The 18,407-nt window shown below is 46.7% G+C and overlaps 2 protein-coding genes and 1 long non-coding RNA gene across 7 annotated transcripts in view; 2 read left to right on the top strand and 1 right to left on the bottom strand.

The window, feature by feature from the left end:
* The window catches only part of rab3gap2 (RAB3 GTPase activating protein subunit 2 (non-catalytic)), a 19,301-nt gene extending 16,811 nt beyond the window's left edge, over positions 1–2,490 (top strand). For all 4 annotated transcript variants that reach the window (XM_017475660.3, XM_017475657.3, XM_053682751.1 and 1 more), the window contains exons 33-35: positions 1–149; positions 742–906; positions 1,068–2,490. The exon at positions 1–149 is cut by the window's left edge and continues 70 nt beyond it. In XM_017475660.3, coding sequence (XP_017331149.1) covers positions 1–149; positions 742–906; positions 1,068–1,220 — 467 coding nt within the window. In that variant the 3' untranslated portion in view covers positions 1,221–2,490. The remainder of the gene's footprint in view (positions 150–741; positions 907–1,067) is intronic.
* A 176-nt stretch (positions 2,491–2,666) lies between these two features.
* iars2 (isoleucyl-tRNA synthetase 2, mitochondrial) lies at positions 2,667–12,033 on the bottom strand. 2 transcript variants are annotated; one of them, XM_017475661.3, is made up of 24 exons: positions 11,664–12,033; positions 10,828–10,950; positions 10,529–10,682; positions 10,292–10,440; positions 9,949–9,998; positions 9,676–9,785; positions 9,445–9,535; positions 9,099–9,214; positions 8,314–8,483; positions 8,130–8,220; positions 7,373–7,524; positions 7,000–7,160; positions 6,805–6,907; positions 6,444–6,537; positions 6,276–6,323; positions 5,708–5,816; positions 5,476–5,578; positions 4,774–4,899; positions 4,484–4,615; positions 4,293–4,399; positions 4,040–4,185; positions 3,622–3,812; positions 3,399–3,543; positions 2,667–3,317 (listed from the first exon to the last, which is right to left on the bottom strand). In XM_017475661.3, exons 1-24 carry the CDS (start codon positions 11,892–11,894, stop codon positions 3,172–3,174), a joined length of 3,048 nt encoding a protein of 1,015 aa, XP_017331150.1. In that variant the 5' UTR covers positions 11,895–12,033; the 3' UTR covers positions 2,667–3,171. The 2 variants fall into 2 exon arrangements, with proteins under 2 accessions (XP_017331150.1, XP_017331151.1); XM_017475662.3 differs by lacking the exon at positions 6,276–6,323.
* A 3,352-nt stretch (positions 12,034–15,385) lies between these two features.
* LOC108269697 (uncharacterized) lies at positions 15,386–17,684 on the top strand. Its single transcript, XR_001813525.3, has 2 exons — positions 15,386–15,579; positions 17,050–17,684. It is a non-coding gene; the product is annotated as an uncharacterized LOC108269697 (long non-coding RNA).
* Positions 17,685–18,407: the final 723 nt, after the last annotated feature.

Below are 18,407 nucleotides of genomic sequence, written 5' to 3'. Positions count from 1 at the left end.
GTGTGTCTGTTACAGCAGGAGTCAGGGAGCTGGCGTGGATGGAGACGTGTATGGAGCTGGCCTCACTGCTGCAGCTTAACGCTGATATTCTGCGCAGACACTTCATCTGTGAGCTGTATAACCAGGGCCTGGACCTGCGCGCTGAGGAGGTGAACACACACACACACACACACACAGTAAAATATCGCTGAACTTTATTATCAAATTAAATAAAATGTATAGATCCAGACCCTACCCAAAATAAACACTGAATAACAAGTAAAAATCGAGACGTCCGTAAGAATTAAAAAACACTTCAAATAACACAAAATCAGTGATTTGTCCGTTTTTTATTTCGCCTCTAGAGGCCGCTCTCACGACCGACACAACCCGGAAAACGGTCAGCGTGGATTTTGTTTTAATTTGCCGATAGCCGACCGTTCCGGCGATCGGAAATCCGATTCACGATTGATCGCCAAAACCGATCGATCGGTCGACCTGTAGTTTCTGCGCGTGTGCGTTTAAGTCGCGATGCGACCCGGTGTGATAAAACGCTCCTTTCCATTCAAACTCTTGATCGCCGGACGCTAGGGCTTACCCGTTTCTTTTACGCCGTATATCCTGAGGTTGAACGGCTGGGACGGGAACATGTCGAGGAAGACGCACGACACAAACCGGCCTCGTGGAAAATTCAGCGTTTAATATTTGTCAGGACTTCAAAGAGCATTGCTTATTCTCTCTCTCTCTCTCTCTCATACACAGGTGATGTTGGAGGTGGAGGATAAGGATGTGTTGGGTTCTCAGCTCTTGGTTCTGATCGGTCAGCGCATGGCCTACTCTCTGTTTCACTCTCAGACTCAGACCAAAGCCAGCATGGAGCTCCTGGCACGTCTTCCCACGACCCTCTGTACCTGGCTCAAAGCGATGGTGAGCTTCGGCCGAACGGCGAAAGACTCGGGCGCATGAATTCAAAGGATTGTGCGCTTAACTTAATAGTTAAGAAATAGAACAGGATGTTGTACAGGTGTCGGATCGTGATTGCACCTTTTAATGACTCTCACACTGTGTGTGTGTGTGTGTTCCTCCAGGACCCGAGCGATCTCCGGCGTCCCTCCGTGCCCGTGCAGCAGGTCAGCCGGCTGGTGAGCCGTGTGGTCGAGATGCTGCCGGAGAAACACGCGCAGTACAACATGGCACTGCACCTGCTGGAGGCGGTGGACATGCTGCAGGAGGACGAGTGAAAGAGCGAGAGAGAACAATCACAGGGAGAGATATGGGGGTGTACTTAGAGACAGAGAGAGCGCAAATATTTCCATCTAATTTCCCTTCAGTCACTTTATAAGCACAGGTCTTACAATAATACACACTTTAAGCCCAGACGTCACGCTCAGTCAGGACGTGTTCAGCGTCTTTAGTTCTGCACCGTACAGAATTACGCTAACGTCGTAATAACTAGCCGTGTTTGTTTTGTTTATTTACTCAGTGTATGAAAATAATAAATAACTAAACAACATGATGATGATGATGATGATGATGGAGGCAGAGTCTTGATACTAAGCACTGGCACTGGAGACTCCTTCCTTAACTTTTAAATCCATTTATGCTAAACATCCTTCGTACAAGTCCCTGCCGTTACTATAGAAACGAGCGGGTTAATATAAACCCGTGGAAGTGAATAGACGCCTTCCGACCAATCAGAATAAAGACCTCGATCGATCCCACGCCGGCGACATCATCTCATCAACACGGCCGCCTCCGGGACGTTCCGGCGTGACGTCTACGCCATGTGTAGAGAAAATAACTCGCACGAGTTTGAGTACTCTTGTGCGACAGCTGCATGTTTGTGCGTGTGCAGAACCTGAGACGCTAAGCAGGTCCTGGCTGACGGACTGTGATTGGTCTGAGGAAGTAAACGACTATAAAGAGACTTATATTTGGTTCTGTTTGACATTTTAACGGAATAAGCAGGGGTCAGAGAGAGAGCGTGTGCATGTGAGAGAGAGAGGATGTTAGATGATCAGTGTTCGCAGTTCTATGCATTTTAATGGTGACGCGCGTGTTTAAAGCCCAGCCTCCGTGCTCAATGCTGCTGATTCAGTAGCGGTACTTCGTTATATACGCTCCGTATTAGTTAGTGGGCGGAGTAAAGCGTAAGGAGTCATTAACATTAGCTGCAATTCGTCTGCAGAAAGAAAATCGCATTTCATTTCATTATCCGTCGTAACGTATCGAGTCTTCTTCTCCCTTCACTCTCTCGGGTGCCATTTTAACGCTACGGTCCTCCTTCCTTCCTCCCTCGTCGCCGGAACGGAGTTTGTACTGTAAATGTAATTCATGTGTCTACCGTGAACGCGGTAGTTACGCAAGAGACAGAGCGGTGCAGTATGTTCTGCAGAACAGCCGCTCTCGACGCTCACACACACACACACTTCACTCCGCACCGGTGCTGCAGTTTCTTATTGTACAGAGCCGAATACACTCAAAGTGCTATATAAAAGATTAAACACACCACCAGACTGTGTCTTGCCTTTTACTAACGCACACATAATAGACTACAGCCCTACTCACACGGCGTTAGCTACTCACTGGGGTGTTTTGTCTCAAAACAATACTACAAGCACAATATTCAGGTTTAAGATTAAGTGGGTGTGGCTAACGTCCTTATAAGGTAAACGTCACACGCTTCATTGCTTTTTTGCCTTTTTATTTCGGTCGATTCGTGTGAAGGAAAAGCGGCCGTTCAGTACAAAGCAGTTTGTCATTTACAGATGAACAGTCAGAAGAACGAAAGCACTCTCGAGGTTAAAGATCACTTTCTCTGTCCACTCTTCATAAACCCCATATATTTAGATACAACAACAAAAATAAGTCCTTTTTTTTTAAATTACAGGCTCTTGCATTATCCTTCTGCCTGTCATACATGCACAAACAAACAATGTACACACATCAGGCCTGCAGAAGTACTCAGTGCCCTTGGAAATGAGTCGCTTTAGTGCTAGAGTGGGCGTGGTCAGTTCTGGGGCATTACAATTGCCATTTCTCCTCCCGAGACCCAGAGGGCGCTAACAAAACAAACCACTGCTATACGCAAACACGCGCTGCGTTCAAGTTCCGGTCGGCCTCGGGAGGTACAGGTAATGAGCGTTCTGTGGTTTCTTATAGATTGGGCGGAGCTGGGAAAGCGAAGCAGTCTCATGGGGCGTTCCCGATGACGGTTTGGCACCGCGAGCACAGGCAGTCGGGCGTGTCCGAGGTGTAGCGGCGACACCGAGGGCAGCGGGACAGAGAGATGGGGACTGCGGCTACGGAGTACGCGCTCTCTTCACGGATAACGCCACCTACAGGACAAACGAGGAAACGGCGTTACACACGCTAAGCGACGGGATGCTTTAACGAGGATTATCGGATAGCGGCTTTACCCTCCAGGTTGATGAGGAAGCTCCCGTTGCTGATGATGGCGTCAGACGGCAGGTCTCGCGGCAGAGCGTCGGTCAGCGTGGTGCGCGACGCCATCATCAGCTCCGTCAGCTGGGAACATGTCGACGTGGGTTCCTCCTGCAGGGACTGAGAAATCACGCACACGCGTGTTAGGACGTGCAGACGCAAGACAGGAAGTCTCTCTGAGCGACGTTCGGGTTTTACCTCCATGAGCTCGAAGAAGAGGCCGGGCTCGATTGCGATGGTCAGGTCGTACTCGACCGCATTGCATCCTGGGATGGAGGACAGGAAGGAGTCTCTGATAGCACACGCCCCCTCGACAGCCTCCTCCAACCCGGGTTTCCTCCACACAGAGCTGCTTTTAATCCATCCGCTCCGGAACAGAGTCTCGCCTTCTACGGAGCAAAAACAAACAACCGTCAACGCGGTCTCTATAGAAACGGATGCTTTTTAAACAGTATTAAAGGAGTTCCCACCGACGCTGGACACTTATCTCCTGCTTTTCGGAATATTTCGCTCCGAGTCGAGTGTCCACAAACTTTTGACCGGCAGTCTATATACACTAAAGGGTTTTTTTGGGGAAACTCGTGAAGATCTGCGAGTGCGCGAGACGCATGCGTACCGTCGTGCCCTGGCGCATGCTGGTACACCTCCTCCGCCAGGTGAGGCAGGATAGGAGCGATGGAGCGCGTCACGCCATCTAAAATCTCCTCGAGAACCGTCTGACACGACCTCCTGCCCAACGAGTTCTCCGCGTCACAGTACAGCCTGAGAGAGAGAACAAAAGCGCCGTGTCGTACGCTACCCTCAAAAACTAATCGACACCCTCTGACCAATCAGAACGCAGAACTCTGCAGCACACTGGATCTGCTCACCTGTCTTTGATGATGCTGAAGTAGAAGCTGCTCAGGTCTCGGGTGATGAAGGCCTGCAGAAGGCGAATCACTCGACCGCAGTCAAACTCGCTGTAGGCGTCGGTTACCTCACACACACACACACACACACGTACGTTAAACACGGCTGTACTGTCGAAACGTTACAGGACTGTTATTTATTCTTAACACACCTTGATGCTGTACTCTCGGAGCAGGTGCAGTAAGTACTGGTCGATGTAGTGCATGTCTTTGGAGTCCACAGCATGACTGCGAGGGTCGAACCCCTGCAGGTTCCCCAGCAAGAACCTCAGAGTGTTCCTCAGCTACAGTGGAGAGAGGGAGAGCGAGCTAATGAGACGTCATTACAGGTGTGTGTGTACACCCGGCCTGTACAATTATATCCTGATAGTAGTAACATTTTAATCGTACTGTGTGTGTGTGTGTGTGTGTGTGTGTGTGTGAGAGAGAGAGAGAGAGAGACCTTGTTGATGTTCTCCCTGGCTGCGTTCAGTGCTTTGGGTCCGATCTGGACCTCAGAGAAAACGTTGGACTCTGCGACCCACCACCTCAACACATCTGCACCGTACGGAGGAGAAAGGGCCGAATCCTGAGAGAGAGAGAGAGAGATTGATTGATTACGGGTCAGTGGATGGACTGAACGATCGCCTGGATAGACGGATTAATGCATAGACTGACGGATGGATGGATGGATATATAAACTGAAGGACTGGTGGATGAATAGAGGCATAGACTGATGAATGGATAAAGACCAACAGACTAGTGGATGGATGGATGGGTGGTGGCATGGATTGAAAGATGGATGATTAGATGTATGGATAGAACGAACAGACGACTGAATAAGGGATGGATGCGTGATGGACTGAACGACTGAAGGAATGGACAGATGGATAAAAGTGAAGGGGTTCTACATGGAACCTCTCGGACTGATAGATGTAGAACTGAATGTACAGTTAGAACGATGGAAGGAGTGTTAGAAGGAGAGACGGATGGATGGAGAGACGGATGGACGGAGCGTTAGATGGAGAGACGGATGGACGGAGCGTTAGAAGTAGAGACGGACGGACGGAGCGTTAGATGGAGAGACGGATGGACGGAGCGTTAGAAGTAGAGACGGACGGACGGAGCGTTAGATGGAGAGACGGATGGATAAACGAGAGCTCACCGTTCCTCCATTAATGACAACGTTGGGGTCGACGACGTTTCCCAGGGACTTGGACATTTTCTCTCCTTTCTCACTGAGTACAAATCCATGGACCACCAACGCCCTAACACACACACACACACACACACACACACACACACAGGTCTCTCTATAGGATTTCTTTTACCTATATTATATATAAATATCTGCAGTTCTAACACACACACACACACACACACACACACACACACACCTATAAGGTGCTTTGTTGCGCACAGCCACGCTCGTTAGTAGAGACGACTGGAACCAGCCGCCGATCTGATCCTTCCCTTCTACGTACACGTCCGCCCTCGGGTCTGCGTCTGAAACACCCAAACGTTCAAACAGAGAAACCCAAACATTCCCTCACATTACTCAAGCGTAATCAGATCCGTCCGAGTGAAACAAGGCCAAAGGGTTACCGAGACGTGTGTGCGCTTAAATCCTGTGAGACACACACACACACACACACACACACGTGTCCTGAGTGAAAAAATATTAAAGGTGCACTAAGCATGTGTCCTTATTGCACCTTTAACAGCGTCCACTACACCTTACCCGCATGCAGGGGGCGCCAAGATGCCCAGTGAGTCCTCTTATTGCGTTTAGGAAACGCCTAGAAAGACACACAGCATGCTTGCGCGCGTGTGTGTGTGTGTGTGTGTGTGCGTGCGTGTGCGTGTGTGTGCGTGCGTGTGTGTGTGCGTGCGTGTGCGTGTGTGTGCGTGCGCGTGTGTTAGTTAACAGATCACTCAGCAGAAAAATGTTATTTTTTTGTCCACCTTGTTTGCTTAACCAGCCCCGTTTGACTCTGTCTTCGCCTTCCTCACCTACTGAGGACACACGTAGAGATTAAACTACTGCACAACTGGTTTAACACTCTCTCTCACACACACACACACACACACACACACACACACACACACACACACAAAAGAACAGAGACTCACCCTGTAGCACAGCAGCCCAGGACGTCCCGCTGTCAAACCAGATGTCCAACACGTCCTCACCTCGCACGTAATCTGTCACGGCTCCGGCTTTACTCTAAAACGTGCACACACACACACACACACACACGTTACAGTAGATGACTTTTCCAGAACAGCAGTTCAAGTTCATATGAATGCGCTCGTTCGAACACGTTATCGTTTCCATAGTAACGGCTCACTTTACAGCACAGATTAAAGGAGTAAGGAGACTTATTTATTTAACGTTTACAGTATGGAAGGAGTCTCCGGTATCAGTGATCTGACAACAGGAAATACATATGAATAAAAAAAATAAAAAAAACCTCGACGTCGAAACCTTTACCTTCTTCAGTACGTCGGGAGGAAGTAGCGTTTCCAGAGGCTCCACCCACCAGCTGTCGCTTCCTTTCTCTGCGAACACGCTGGCGACGTGAGCCACCGTGTGCCTGTCAATCGCACAAGGAAGCGATGAGCGATTTCGTTTTTAGCGTGTTTTTTTTTTTTAACAGATGACACGTGAATAAACCGAGACGTGTACTTGTTGACGAGAGGTTCTCCGGTCTGCTTGTGGTAGAAGACGGGGATGGGGACGCCCCAGCTCCTCTGACGCGAGATACACCAGTACGTCCGTCTGTCCAGCATCGCCAAGAGACTCGCCCGGGCCGACTCGGGCATCACGCGCACCTTCTGCAGCGCCTCCTACAGTCGTGAGCATCCGAATCACAATGTCAGATACTTCTTAAGGTCAAGCGCACATACACACACACACACACACACACACACACACACAATAATAAATCACACAGAACCCACAGCACCGCTTCGCTCTCATGGGATCGCCGTTATCGCCCTGGTGTAAACCGCTGCACTGCTACGCCGTCCTAGAACCGTTAGCCGTCACGCTAGCTCACCTTAGCCGCGTTTTTCAGGCCGGCCGTGTTTATGAACCATTGCTTGCTGGCTCGGATCAGCACCGGCTTCTTACTGCGCCAGTCGTACGGGTAACTGTGTACACACGACTCCTCCTTCAGCAACGCTCCAGCAGAGCGCAGCATCGAGATCACTGAAACACACACACACACACACACTCTTTAACATCACTTTAATCTCGATACTGCATCATTTCCTGGTTATTCTCAGTGTAACTCAAGGATCACTATGACAGCGAGACACAAATTAGTCACATCCGGACAGCCATAATCCAATTTCTAGGGGGCGTGGCTTAAAACCAAGTCTTGATATGCGAGTCTCAATGTTAACACCCCCCCCGCCCCGCCCCCGTTTTTATTTGCATGATTAAGTGGGAAAGAAATCTGATTCAGTGTCGAACGTGACGTGACATGATATGCAAGTGTTATTACGTCATAAAATACAACAACCAATCAGATTTCACGGTGGTTTTTCCGATGGAATGGGCGGGGCATGTGGTTTATACTTGACTCAGCGATGTGAGCCTCAGTCGTCTTCTGTACAATGGTTCATTTGCATATTGATAGCATATGGAATTTTGTGTGTGTGTGTAGAAGTATTGGCACCTCTGCGTTTAATTTTTGGGTATAAACTCTCCGTTTCCATTTAATATATGAAGAAATATGGACTTCAGAATGGCCGAGTTGAGCTCTGCTTTGGACTGGTTTTTCTTCTGTCGTCCTCTGCGTGTTTTCTAACCTGTCGAGGTTCCCTCCTCCAGCACACTCTGCCCCTGTAGGTCAGCCCCGGCCGCCTCTGTAAACCTGCCCTCCTCATCCACCATGCACTCCTACAGACAGATCAACGTTAGTTAGGTAGGTAAGAAGGCAGTTATTTGGTTACTCTGATTTCTGATTGGTTGTTGTTGGGGTGATTGACGCACCACAGGCAGGTTAAAGTGAGAGGCCACGCTGTAGTCCTCCATGCCATGAGCAGGAGCTGTATGGACCAATCCGGTTCCTTTAGCCATGGTCACATGATTGGCTGGCAAGAGGGGCACCTCCTTTCCGGGAATTGTGGGATGTTGGCAGACTCCGCCCTCCAGATCAGCGCCTATAGGAGGAGAGAGAGAGAGAGAGAGAGATGGAGTGAGAGAAGCACAGAGAAGGAGAGGCGAGGATGACAAAGATATAGAGATAGAAAGAATGACAGAGTGAGAGAGACAGCACGAGAGAGAGATATATATAGAGAAATACATAGTAACAGAGAAAGAGAGAGAGACGGGGGAGAGAGAGGCAGGGGAGAGAAAGAGAGAGACAGATGGCGAGAGAAGGAGAGGGAGAGAAAGAGAGAGACAAAGATGGGGAGAGAAGGAGAGAGAGAGGGAGAGAGAGAGAGATGGGGAGAGAAGGAGAGAGACAGAGATTGACTGTCACAAGGTTCCTTACTGGACACACGGTGCACTAGGAGACATCATCTGATGCATTAAATGACACCTAACTGGACATGTAGTGCACTGGGTGCAGGTGTTAGGGTGCAGGTGTTAGGGTCCAGGGTGCAGGTGCAGGTGTTAGGGTGCAGGTGTTAGGGTCCAGGGTGCAGGTGTTAGGGTCCAGGGTGCAGGTGTTAGGGTGCAGGTGTTAGGGTCCAGGGTGCAGGTGTTAGGGTGCAGGTGTTAGGGTGCAGGGTGCAGGTGTTAGGGTGTAGGGTGCAGGGTGCATTGCGTACCTGTGAATGTGGCCAGGTTTTGTAGTTCGGTGCTCAGTACAGTGCTGAGGTTTGCAATGCGCTCAGTGGCCACCAGGAGGAGCTGCTCGTTATCACTTCTCTTCACTAAAGAGTACCTGTAACAGCAAGAGAGCGTGCGCGTACACACACACACACACACACACACACACGAGAGAGAGAGAGAGAGAGAGAGAGAGAGAGAGAGAGAGAGAGAGAGACAGGGAGAGAGAAAGAGAGAGAGAGACAGGGAGAGAGAGAGTCAAAATGAGTTGCTTATCTGTGTAATGCATAGTGACAGGTCAGGTGATCGGTGTGTGTGTGTGTGTGTGTGTGTGTGTGGACTCACTGTGCCTTGGGCATGAAGCACACTGCCTGGTTGGCTGGAATCGTCCACGGTTGTGTTGTCCACACAAGCACACACACTTTACCCATCTCCCCTGCAACACACACATACACACTATGTACCTAATTTAGGAGCTATACTATTAGGATCACTTACATGTGTGTGTGTGTGTGTGTGTGTGTGTGTGTGTGTGTGTGTGAGAGAGCGAGCGAGAGATTCAGAGGGTTGGCATACCTAAGCTCGTCGCTAGTTTAGGCGGGAATGTGTTTACAGGGAACGTAGCGTACACTGCCGTGCTCACGTGCTCGGAGTTATACTCCAGCTCTGCTTCTGCTAACGCTGTCCTACACACACACACACACACACACACACACACACACACACACACACGGAAGAGAAAACACGTTAGTCAAAAAGACACAAATAAAAAACACACACACACACACACACACACACACACACACACACACACACACACACACACACATTTGCACCATTTCCTCTCACCTGGATGACGGAGACCAGAAGACGGGTTTATAGTCCTGATAAATCAAACCCTGGAAGCAACACGACAGAGGGTGCGATAAGTGCTCATGTTTATTCATTTCATTTATTCATGAATACTCAGGCCCCGCCCACTCCATCTCACTAACCATACGTTCACACTAGCACAGTCACACACATCGCTCGGTTCTCTCGTGGCCGTGTAGCCACCGCTACCGATGCGGATTGTGGGCGTAGCCTGTCTTACACAGCTAGTATCTACAGATCTCGCGCTTTGTCAGAACCGATTCGATTCAAACGAAATCAGCTGAAATGCGGTTGGGGATATGTGATGACGAGGCTTCACCTTGCCGTGCATGTCCTGGAAGACGCGCAGCTGCGCCGCCTCGTACGGCCCGTTAAACGTGTAGTAACAGTTCTCCCAGTCGGCCATGACGCCCCAGCGCTCGAACGCCGCACGCTGACTCGCGACCGCCGATTCCGCAAACTCCCGAGCTGCGCGACACGGGGAGAACGTTACGCCAGAGACAGGGAGCGGAAACCGGTTGGTTTTACACCTCCGAGAAACTAGAACGCTCCTGACCTTTCTGTCTGATCTGTAGAGGACTCAGGTGTGTGGCGTCGAGTTCTCCCAGGGCTTTGAGCTCGATGGGAAGACCGTGGCAGTCCCAGCCGGGTACGTAGCTCACTTTCCTCCCTCGCAGCATCTCGAACCGGTTGCGGATATCTTTCAGGATCTGCGGAGAATAAACACACGCGTCTGTTTTCATCCCTTTACTTTCACACTCTCCTGTCGGTGTGCGTCAAATACCTAGCACCGGCACTGTCGCGATAACATCGGAGATCAAAGGGCGGCCACGTTCCGAATCACGCCGCGGTTACCTTGTTGAGGGCGTGGCCGACGTGGGCGTCTCCGTTGGCGTAGGGCGGTCCGTCGTGGAGGCAAAACTCCTTCTTGGCTTTTCTCAGTCTCTGCCACGTGTACAGCTGGTCAAAACCACTCTCCTGCGCAACAGGACGACAAATCAACAAGGCGTTAAACGTGAAAGGTTTTGCTTGTATCTTTATCATTCGTAAGTCGCTAAATGAATAAACGTAAAATGAATCCATCCTGAACCTGAACACGCTGCATTTCCTTTTTTTTTTTTTAACCCGACAGGAATCTTCGACGTCGCCCCGGATTCGGTTAATAAGGATGTCCTGAAGGGAAAACACTTTGGTTTAACGACTGTCGATTGTAGCGCGCCGGGATTCATCTCCAAAACGTGAAGATAGCGATGCGGCGGCGCTTTAGTCCCAGCTCTCTCGTCATCCGAGAGAGTCCGAGTCCTAACCCGACCTTAACCCATATCTGCGCTGCATTCTGGGACGGATATGACCTCACCACTACGCCCGATTACGCCGGGTTTCTCTTTAATACGACGTCGCTGGACATCGGTGACTATGCGTGGTGACGTCAGAGCGGGACACAACCGCTAAGTTTTTTTAGGGAAATAATGAAAAAGCAGCAACGACTAACAAATTCGCACCGGAATCACTAAACACCACAAATATTTCAAGATCAATATGATCAAAGAGTTTCAGGGTGGAGTTTACCTTTAATCAGGTTATTATTATATACCCTATTCTGTGCATATACACACGTTACATAGGGTGTATGTGCAAATTGGGACCCAAGCACATTACAGTAAGTGTAATGCTAACAGCAGGGTGTGTACCTGTTGTATCTTCAGCTCGAGATCCAGCAGTTTCTGCCCGCTGAGCTTCATGGGAAAGTCTGTGCGGGGGAGCTGCACGGTGTGTCGGTATTCCCCGGGAGTCTGAGCTCCAGCCTCGGTAGAGGCCGTTGCGTCCCCGGCGGAACTGAAGGAGAGAGCGGGCCGGAGCGCGGCGACTCTCCGCGCACCCAGTCCCCGCCTCGCTAAAGCGGAAACCCGGCACAGCAGCATGTAGGAAGAACCTCTTCTTACACTTCTAAATAACTTAATAAATATATTCAGTGCATCAATCCGGTGTGTGTTTACTACGACCTCTTCAGCGTGTAGCCTTGCTTTCGGTAGCTGTTTCCGCCCGGAAGCCTTCTAAAGACGCACAAATACGGGTCCTGTGAAGGGACATACATGTACCGACCGCTCTGTTATAAAATCGCGTTCTAGCGCTTTTGCTAGAAAATTACGTTTAACGCTGCAGTATGTACAATATTTCAGCTTAAAAGAAACAGACCAAATGCAATCTATATTAGTTCAAGGGAGTAAAAATACATACTGTGAGCAGTAAATTACAGAGGCAATATAGTTGACGTTTTAAGGCTCTGGGATACTTCGGGGGTTTTTTTTTGTTTTGTTTTTTTAACACGTACGCTAGCGTGTGCGCGCAGCCTTTCAAAGTATACAACATTTGACACGTACTGTACGCGTACACAGGCGGTCGACGCATACGCATTCGACAACTTGCACTACCCCTCCTGGTCTACAGGAGTCAGTACAGAGCAGTAAAGCATGAGTCTTTTGGTGTGAAGGACGGCAACGAAGAAGAATCACAACAACACGAAGAACAATGCTTGGGGAATTTCTCACCACGATTAGCACCCGTATACGAATCCTTACGAACAAGTTACGGCTAGAATTATACAAATGTGGGTCCTTTCTGACCTGCACTCGTTTCCGTTTATTCCGTTTTTTCTACTACCTTGAGAATCAGCGGTCCTGGGTCACTGCTGCCACCTTGTGGAACAACTAAATAGTGCGTAAGAATGAAATGCGCATGTGCGACCCGGTTAGAAAAATCCGGCGTCGCGCATACAGTACACTGTTCCTAACGAACGCGTAAAAAGTGAAGCATACTTTCTGCTTTAGGATGCTTTCACCTAAAACAGGCGGGTGTGTTCTTTTCCCTCGGTGCAGCGATAGAACAATTCAGCGATCACACTCAGGCCCGAGGCGACTTCGGTCCGCTTCCGAGCGAACACGAGTACAACGATAAAACGATTCAACTCTGCATCGACTCGACTATAGATAGATAGATACATAGACAGACAGACAGATACCATGCTGATTAGATAGATAGATAGATAGAACTCGATAGAACGATAAATCGATAGAACTCGATCAGGCGACTGAATGCTTAGAGTCAACACTCCGCTACACGCTAGATAGAGTGGCTCCACTCAAAAGAAAATTAATTACAGAGAAAAAGCTAGCACCCTGGTATAACGATCAAACGCGTACCTTAAAACAGACCACCCGACAATTACACCGTAAATGACGTCAAACCAAACTGGTGATATTCCAAACAGCATGGAAGGAGAGCCTACTGAAACATTTGTGTGTGTGTGTGAGAGAGAGAGAGGGAGAGAGCGAGAGATTCAGAGGGTTAGCATACCCTCAACTTGTACTAGGACGACGTGTAGCTAGAAGTATTCTTTCTGATCTCACAGTAACTCTGGATGGTCTTTCTGTGTCATCATGTGCAGCAGTAAAAGACCTTGGAGTGATTATTGACTCTAGTCTATCATCTGACGCTCATGTAGATAATATTACTAGGATAGCCTTCTTTCATCTCAGAAATATTTCTAAGATAAGAAACATATTGTCACTACATGATGCGGAAATACTAGTTCATGCATTCGTCACCTCTAGACTAGATTACTGTAATGCCTTACTGTCTGGATGTTCCAGTAGGAGCATAAACAAGCTCCAGTTAGTCCAGAATGCAGCTGCTAGAGTCCTCACTAGAACCAGAAGATACGACACATCACCCCGATCTTATCCACACTGCATTGGCTCCCAGTGAAATCTCACACTGATTATAAAATACTATTATTGACCTATAAAGCACTAAACGCTCTCGCGACACGGTATCTAAGCGGCCTTTTGGTTTTCTATGATCCGCCACGCCTACTTAGATCAAAAGATGCAGGCTATCTGAAGCCTTGCCACCGTCGCCACCCAGTGGCTTGCTCAGTTGGGATAAATTCGCACCTTTAATATCTGTATACCGTGTTGATATTTCTGTAAAGCTGTTTTGAGACAATATCTATTGTAAAAAGTGCTATACAAATAAAATTGAATTGAATTGAATTGAATAGAAGGTCTTTTCTTGAAGTAGATGTTGGTTAAGGCTAGATCATGGGCCTCGGCACAATCCAGGATGTGGCAGCCGTCGTTGTTCTGGGCGCCAAAGCCTTGTCCACTGTGGGATTTCATGTAGCCTTTCCACACTGAACCCATGTGTCCACTTAGATCTCCACTGACGTGCAGATGTTCATCTGGGGCAATCGATTAGAGATGTAAGTCAACGCCTTCCCAGAATTTGTCTTTGTCTTTGTCCGCACAGCCCGTCTGGGGCATGTAGCAGACTCAGTCTTGATGGAAATAAGCCAGTCTTTGATCCGAGTTCCTTTGACGACGTTGTCTCTCAGCTTCTCGCTGACGGCCACTGTGACGCCATTTCGGTTCGATAGTAGAACAGCTTGTAGCCATCTCCAACATCTCTAGCCTTTTCTTCAGTCCACTTTGTCTCTTTTATACACACGATGTCACCGCGTCTGCACTTAAGGGTATCGGCCAATTCTCGTCTGTGGCCCGTGAGGATACCGATGTTGATGGTAGCAAGTCGGAGGTGTTGTTGGACTCACTTCTTTAGCCATGGCTAGGTAGCCCTCAAATACTGACCACGTCGCCTGTTCACGTTGCCTGGCCTACGCCTTAGGGGACGCCTTAGCATTTCAAGATGAGCTTCTTTTTGACGTAGCAGTTTTGATGTGACCAGATAAGTGCTCCAACCGGTGCGGCACTCCGCCTGTCAGTGAAGCCCCGACCGTTCACCAAGTTCCCAAAGGTCCTTGTTTCCACCTGGCACCGCGAGGAGATGGTGGTGGAATTTAGCCAACCGATTTGATGCGTTTGTGTATGGCGCTTTAATGTTATTTAAACGACACTGCACACAATAAAAATGGCAGTTACCTCATCGTTTTTTGTCTTTATTTGGTTTGAATTGGTTTTGAGCAGATTTAAGTCTGAGGTGTTTGGTTTCAGCAATCAGACTCAGCACAGCACAACTGAACTGAGTCTCACCTCTCCACTCTCCATTTCCGCCATTTTCTTAACAACCTACCAAACACAAGATGGCGCTGTTACCAAGGTAACGTACCTAGAGGCGGTAACACCTTAACAATATGAATGAACGCTCTGTAAATGTACTGTACCTACATAAATACATAAATACAACTACATAGATGAATTAAATTATTCATATTAATAAAATAAAATAAAATAAAAAAAGGATAATAATTTATTAATTTACTATTTCAATTCCAGTGTTATATCTGTCAGTTATTTATTTGCTCAGGGCTTCAAAAGTGTAAAGTTTATCCCCCGATCCGTTAAAGGAGAGATAGAGAGAGGAGGGGGGGGGGGGGGGGTCATGACGTCATCAGGCGTTTGCTCTATAAAACCCTCTTGCTGCTTCTCTCTTCTCTCTGCTGTGCAATAACCTCAAGTAGGTGCAGATCTTCAAGTGTGTGTGTGTGTGTGTGTGTGTGTGTGTCCAGAGAACAGAGGAAACTTCATCATGATTAAAGTTCTAACGGCGTGTATCGTGGTGCTGGTGCTGACCATGCATCTCTCAACACAGGTGTGTAACACACACACACACACACACACATATACATGTAGACTAGGTTAATGTTAATGATATGATTTTTTATTATTATTATTTCTTTTTGTGTGAATGCTCTATATAAAAACATTCTGGAGCCTGACTTTGTTATTTATTTATTTATGTATGTATTTATTAGTTTGTTTATTTTTAAAAAAAAATAAAGAAAAGAAAGAAAAGAAAAGAAAAGAAGCTATCTCGACTCTTCATCCTCCACCCGAAGTCCGAACTCTGTTCACTGGATTTATTTCTCATTAGATCTCTGCTTTTCAGTCTTTCTTTATAATAATAATAATAATAATAATAATAATAATAATAATAATAATAATAATGGATTAATTAATATAATCGTTCATAAATCATTTACTATTTTTTTATTTTTTTTAATTATTTTTTTTATAAACCAGTAACTCAGAAACACGCGTTTAATGCTAATTATTTCAGTATAACACGTGTCGAGTAATGAAAACGTGTGTATTTGATTTCATTATTTATCTGGAAGATATTTTGTGCGTGTGTGTGTGAGTGTGTGTGTGTGTGTGTGAGTGTGTGTGAGTAAAGGGTTGGAGGATCTTTAGAGTGAATTTATAATTCTTGCTAGCACGTGAGTACATTTGCCTGTTTTTGTGTTCTTTATTTGTAAAAGTATTTATTTATTTATTTATTTATTTATTTATTTATTTATTTATAGGTTTAACCTACACTGTAAAACCGGATAAGTTCATTTAACTCAAAATAATAATAATAATAATAATAATAATAATAATAATAATAATTACCTCGAAATTTTTAAGTTGATAAATCAATTTCTTTAAGCCAAGTACACTTAAATAGAACAAAAATTGAACTTGTTAAGTTTAAGTGTATTCGGAAATTGATTTATCAGCTTAAACGTTTTGAGGTCATTCGTTTCCTCAGGGTTTTTTTTTTTTGAGTTAAATGAACGTATCCGGTTTTACAGTGTACTCCACCCAGACCGGTGAAATAAATCCACAGTATTATTTTTATTTGATGATTTTCATTCTCAGGTACAGTTGGGACAAATGGCCGCCGTACTCTCTCAGGGCAAAACAAATAAATAAATAAAACACTTTAAAAAATAATTGAAGGTACCGTACTGGGATGTTAAGGGCCTCTTGTGTGCTTTCTAAGGAGCTTTTAGAGTTAAAGCTTTAGCGTAGTCTACATGCACTTTTCCCTGAAGATACAAAAGTCTGAGATTTGACTGAGGGCACCGCCCCGGTGACGAGGAAAAGCGTGGGTTTGGTTCACAGGAAGTGTATTTTCGAAGTGTTTAAATGCGTTGATGCTGGAATATTGTGATGTCGTAACCTCATGTTCACCTCTCCGTTTTAAAATGGAGACCAAAGCGAACAAAAAAATCTGTGGATTTGCCGAACCAGATTTTTTAATGTTATTGATCTTGACCTTGTTTTCCCCCCACAGGTTGTTGCAAACACATTAGTTACTACTACTACTTCAGCAAACTCCACGGCTGCAAAGGGTGAAGGATTCACAGTGCTGCCCAGCGTCCTCAGCCTCATCCTCCCCACCGGCCTGCTCGCGTCTCTGCTCCAAAACCTCCACTGCTGAACCTCTCACGCCGGGGGATCCGGAGTAAAGATGGACGGAGCCACACCTAAAGAGCGACGCTTTCCAAATTCTTGAATCGCGGTGGAACCCGAGATCTCCCTTCGACGGATTAAACGAGTCCTAATTTCTCTCGCTTGCAGAAAAGAAAAAGTCTCTTCAGCGACTACAACATGAAGCGCTTTGGAAAAGTTTCTTGTCGGTTCTTATGACGCCCAGGAAGTCAAGCTGCGCAGCACTGATTGAGGCAAATCGAGAATTGACCCGTTCACTCTACATTTCTCCCTCGGAAGTTTTCTTTTCTCCTTTTTTTCGTCCTTACACCTTTAGGACTTTGTAACGAATCATTAAATACCGTTTTACATTCGAGAATTTAAATCCTAAAAAATGTCATTAAATTGAATGAAATATCCAGATTGTTTTTGCATGAATCTTTACTGTTATTATAATTGTAACAGTCATCGATAATAAAAAAATAAATGTTAAAATAAGGTGGCTCCTTCACTGGTTTTTTTCTTTGCGCATTCTGTTATGCACTTCACCCAGTTCCTCCTTTCAGATCTGATATGATCCGTGGTTTCTGCCATGTGGTTTTCGTCGTTTGTTTCCTTCTCAACTTCTTCTCCGCCAGCAGAAACCGGTAGAGGATCTTCATCGTATAATCTGAAGGGCTGTTATAGGATTTGGCCGCAAAGTAATCGTATATTAAAAGGCAAAGGATTAAACATTTTAGCTGACCCGGTAATTAAACGTTTCTTTCCTGATGGGCGTAGTCTCTTTTTGGATGACTCCGCCCCATCCCATCCACGAGGCACAAGGATTCAGTGATGGGGATGAAAATGATCAGAGTAAATCATATGATCTGGCCATCACAGTCATCAGATCTCAACCCAATTGAACAATTGTGTTTATATCTGCAGTACAACATATATATATATATATATATATATATATATATATATATATAAAACGCACCAGACACAGCTGATTTTGGCAGGCAAAATCAGCGAAAATGTCAGTTATAGTAAAATAAATCAAATCTAAAGTCAAATAAATTCTGTCAGGAGTTTTAAAGATTAAAATATCGAGCGCTTGTCATTTTCACGTACACGGTACGGCACAGACTGACCGTCGTCCTGAGTGGTCCGTGTACGTCTCGTACTTCAACCTTCTACTAAACGCGGCCTCGCTGACTCGCAAGAGCGTTAAAACCT

This window comes from Ictalurus punctatus, chromosome 9 (genome assembly GCF_001660625.3).
Source record: "Ictalurus punctatus breed USDA103 chromosome 9, Coco_2.0, whole genome shotgun sequence".
Lineage (NCBI taxonomy): Eukaryota > Metazoa > Chordata > Actinopteri > Siluriformes > Ictaluridae > Ictalurus > Ictalurus punctatus.
This window is presented reverse-complemented; position numbering and strand designations above follow the sequence as displayed.

Bases quoted from the DNA above. Each gene is read 5' to 3' on its own strand.
- iars2 (XM_017475661.3), bottom strand. From the start codon at position 11,894: ATGCTGCTGTGCCGGGTTTCCGCTTTAGCGAGGCGGGGACTGGGTGCG. The intron at 8,221-8,313 runs GTGCGTCAATCA...ATCTGTCTGTAG, and splicing joins CTCACTTTAACCTGCCTGTG to GAGTGCATGGTGGATGAGGA. The intron at 6,538-6,804 runs GTAAAGGTTTCG...TGCACGTTTTAG, and splicing joins CTCCCGACGTACTGAAGAAG to AGTAAAGCCGGAGCCGTGAC.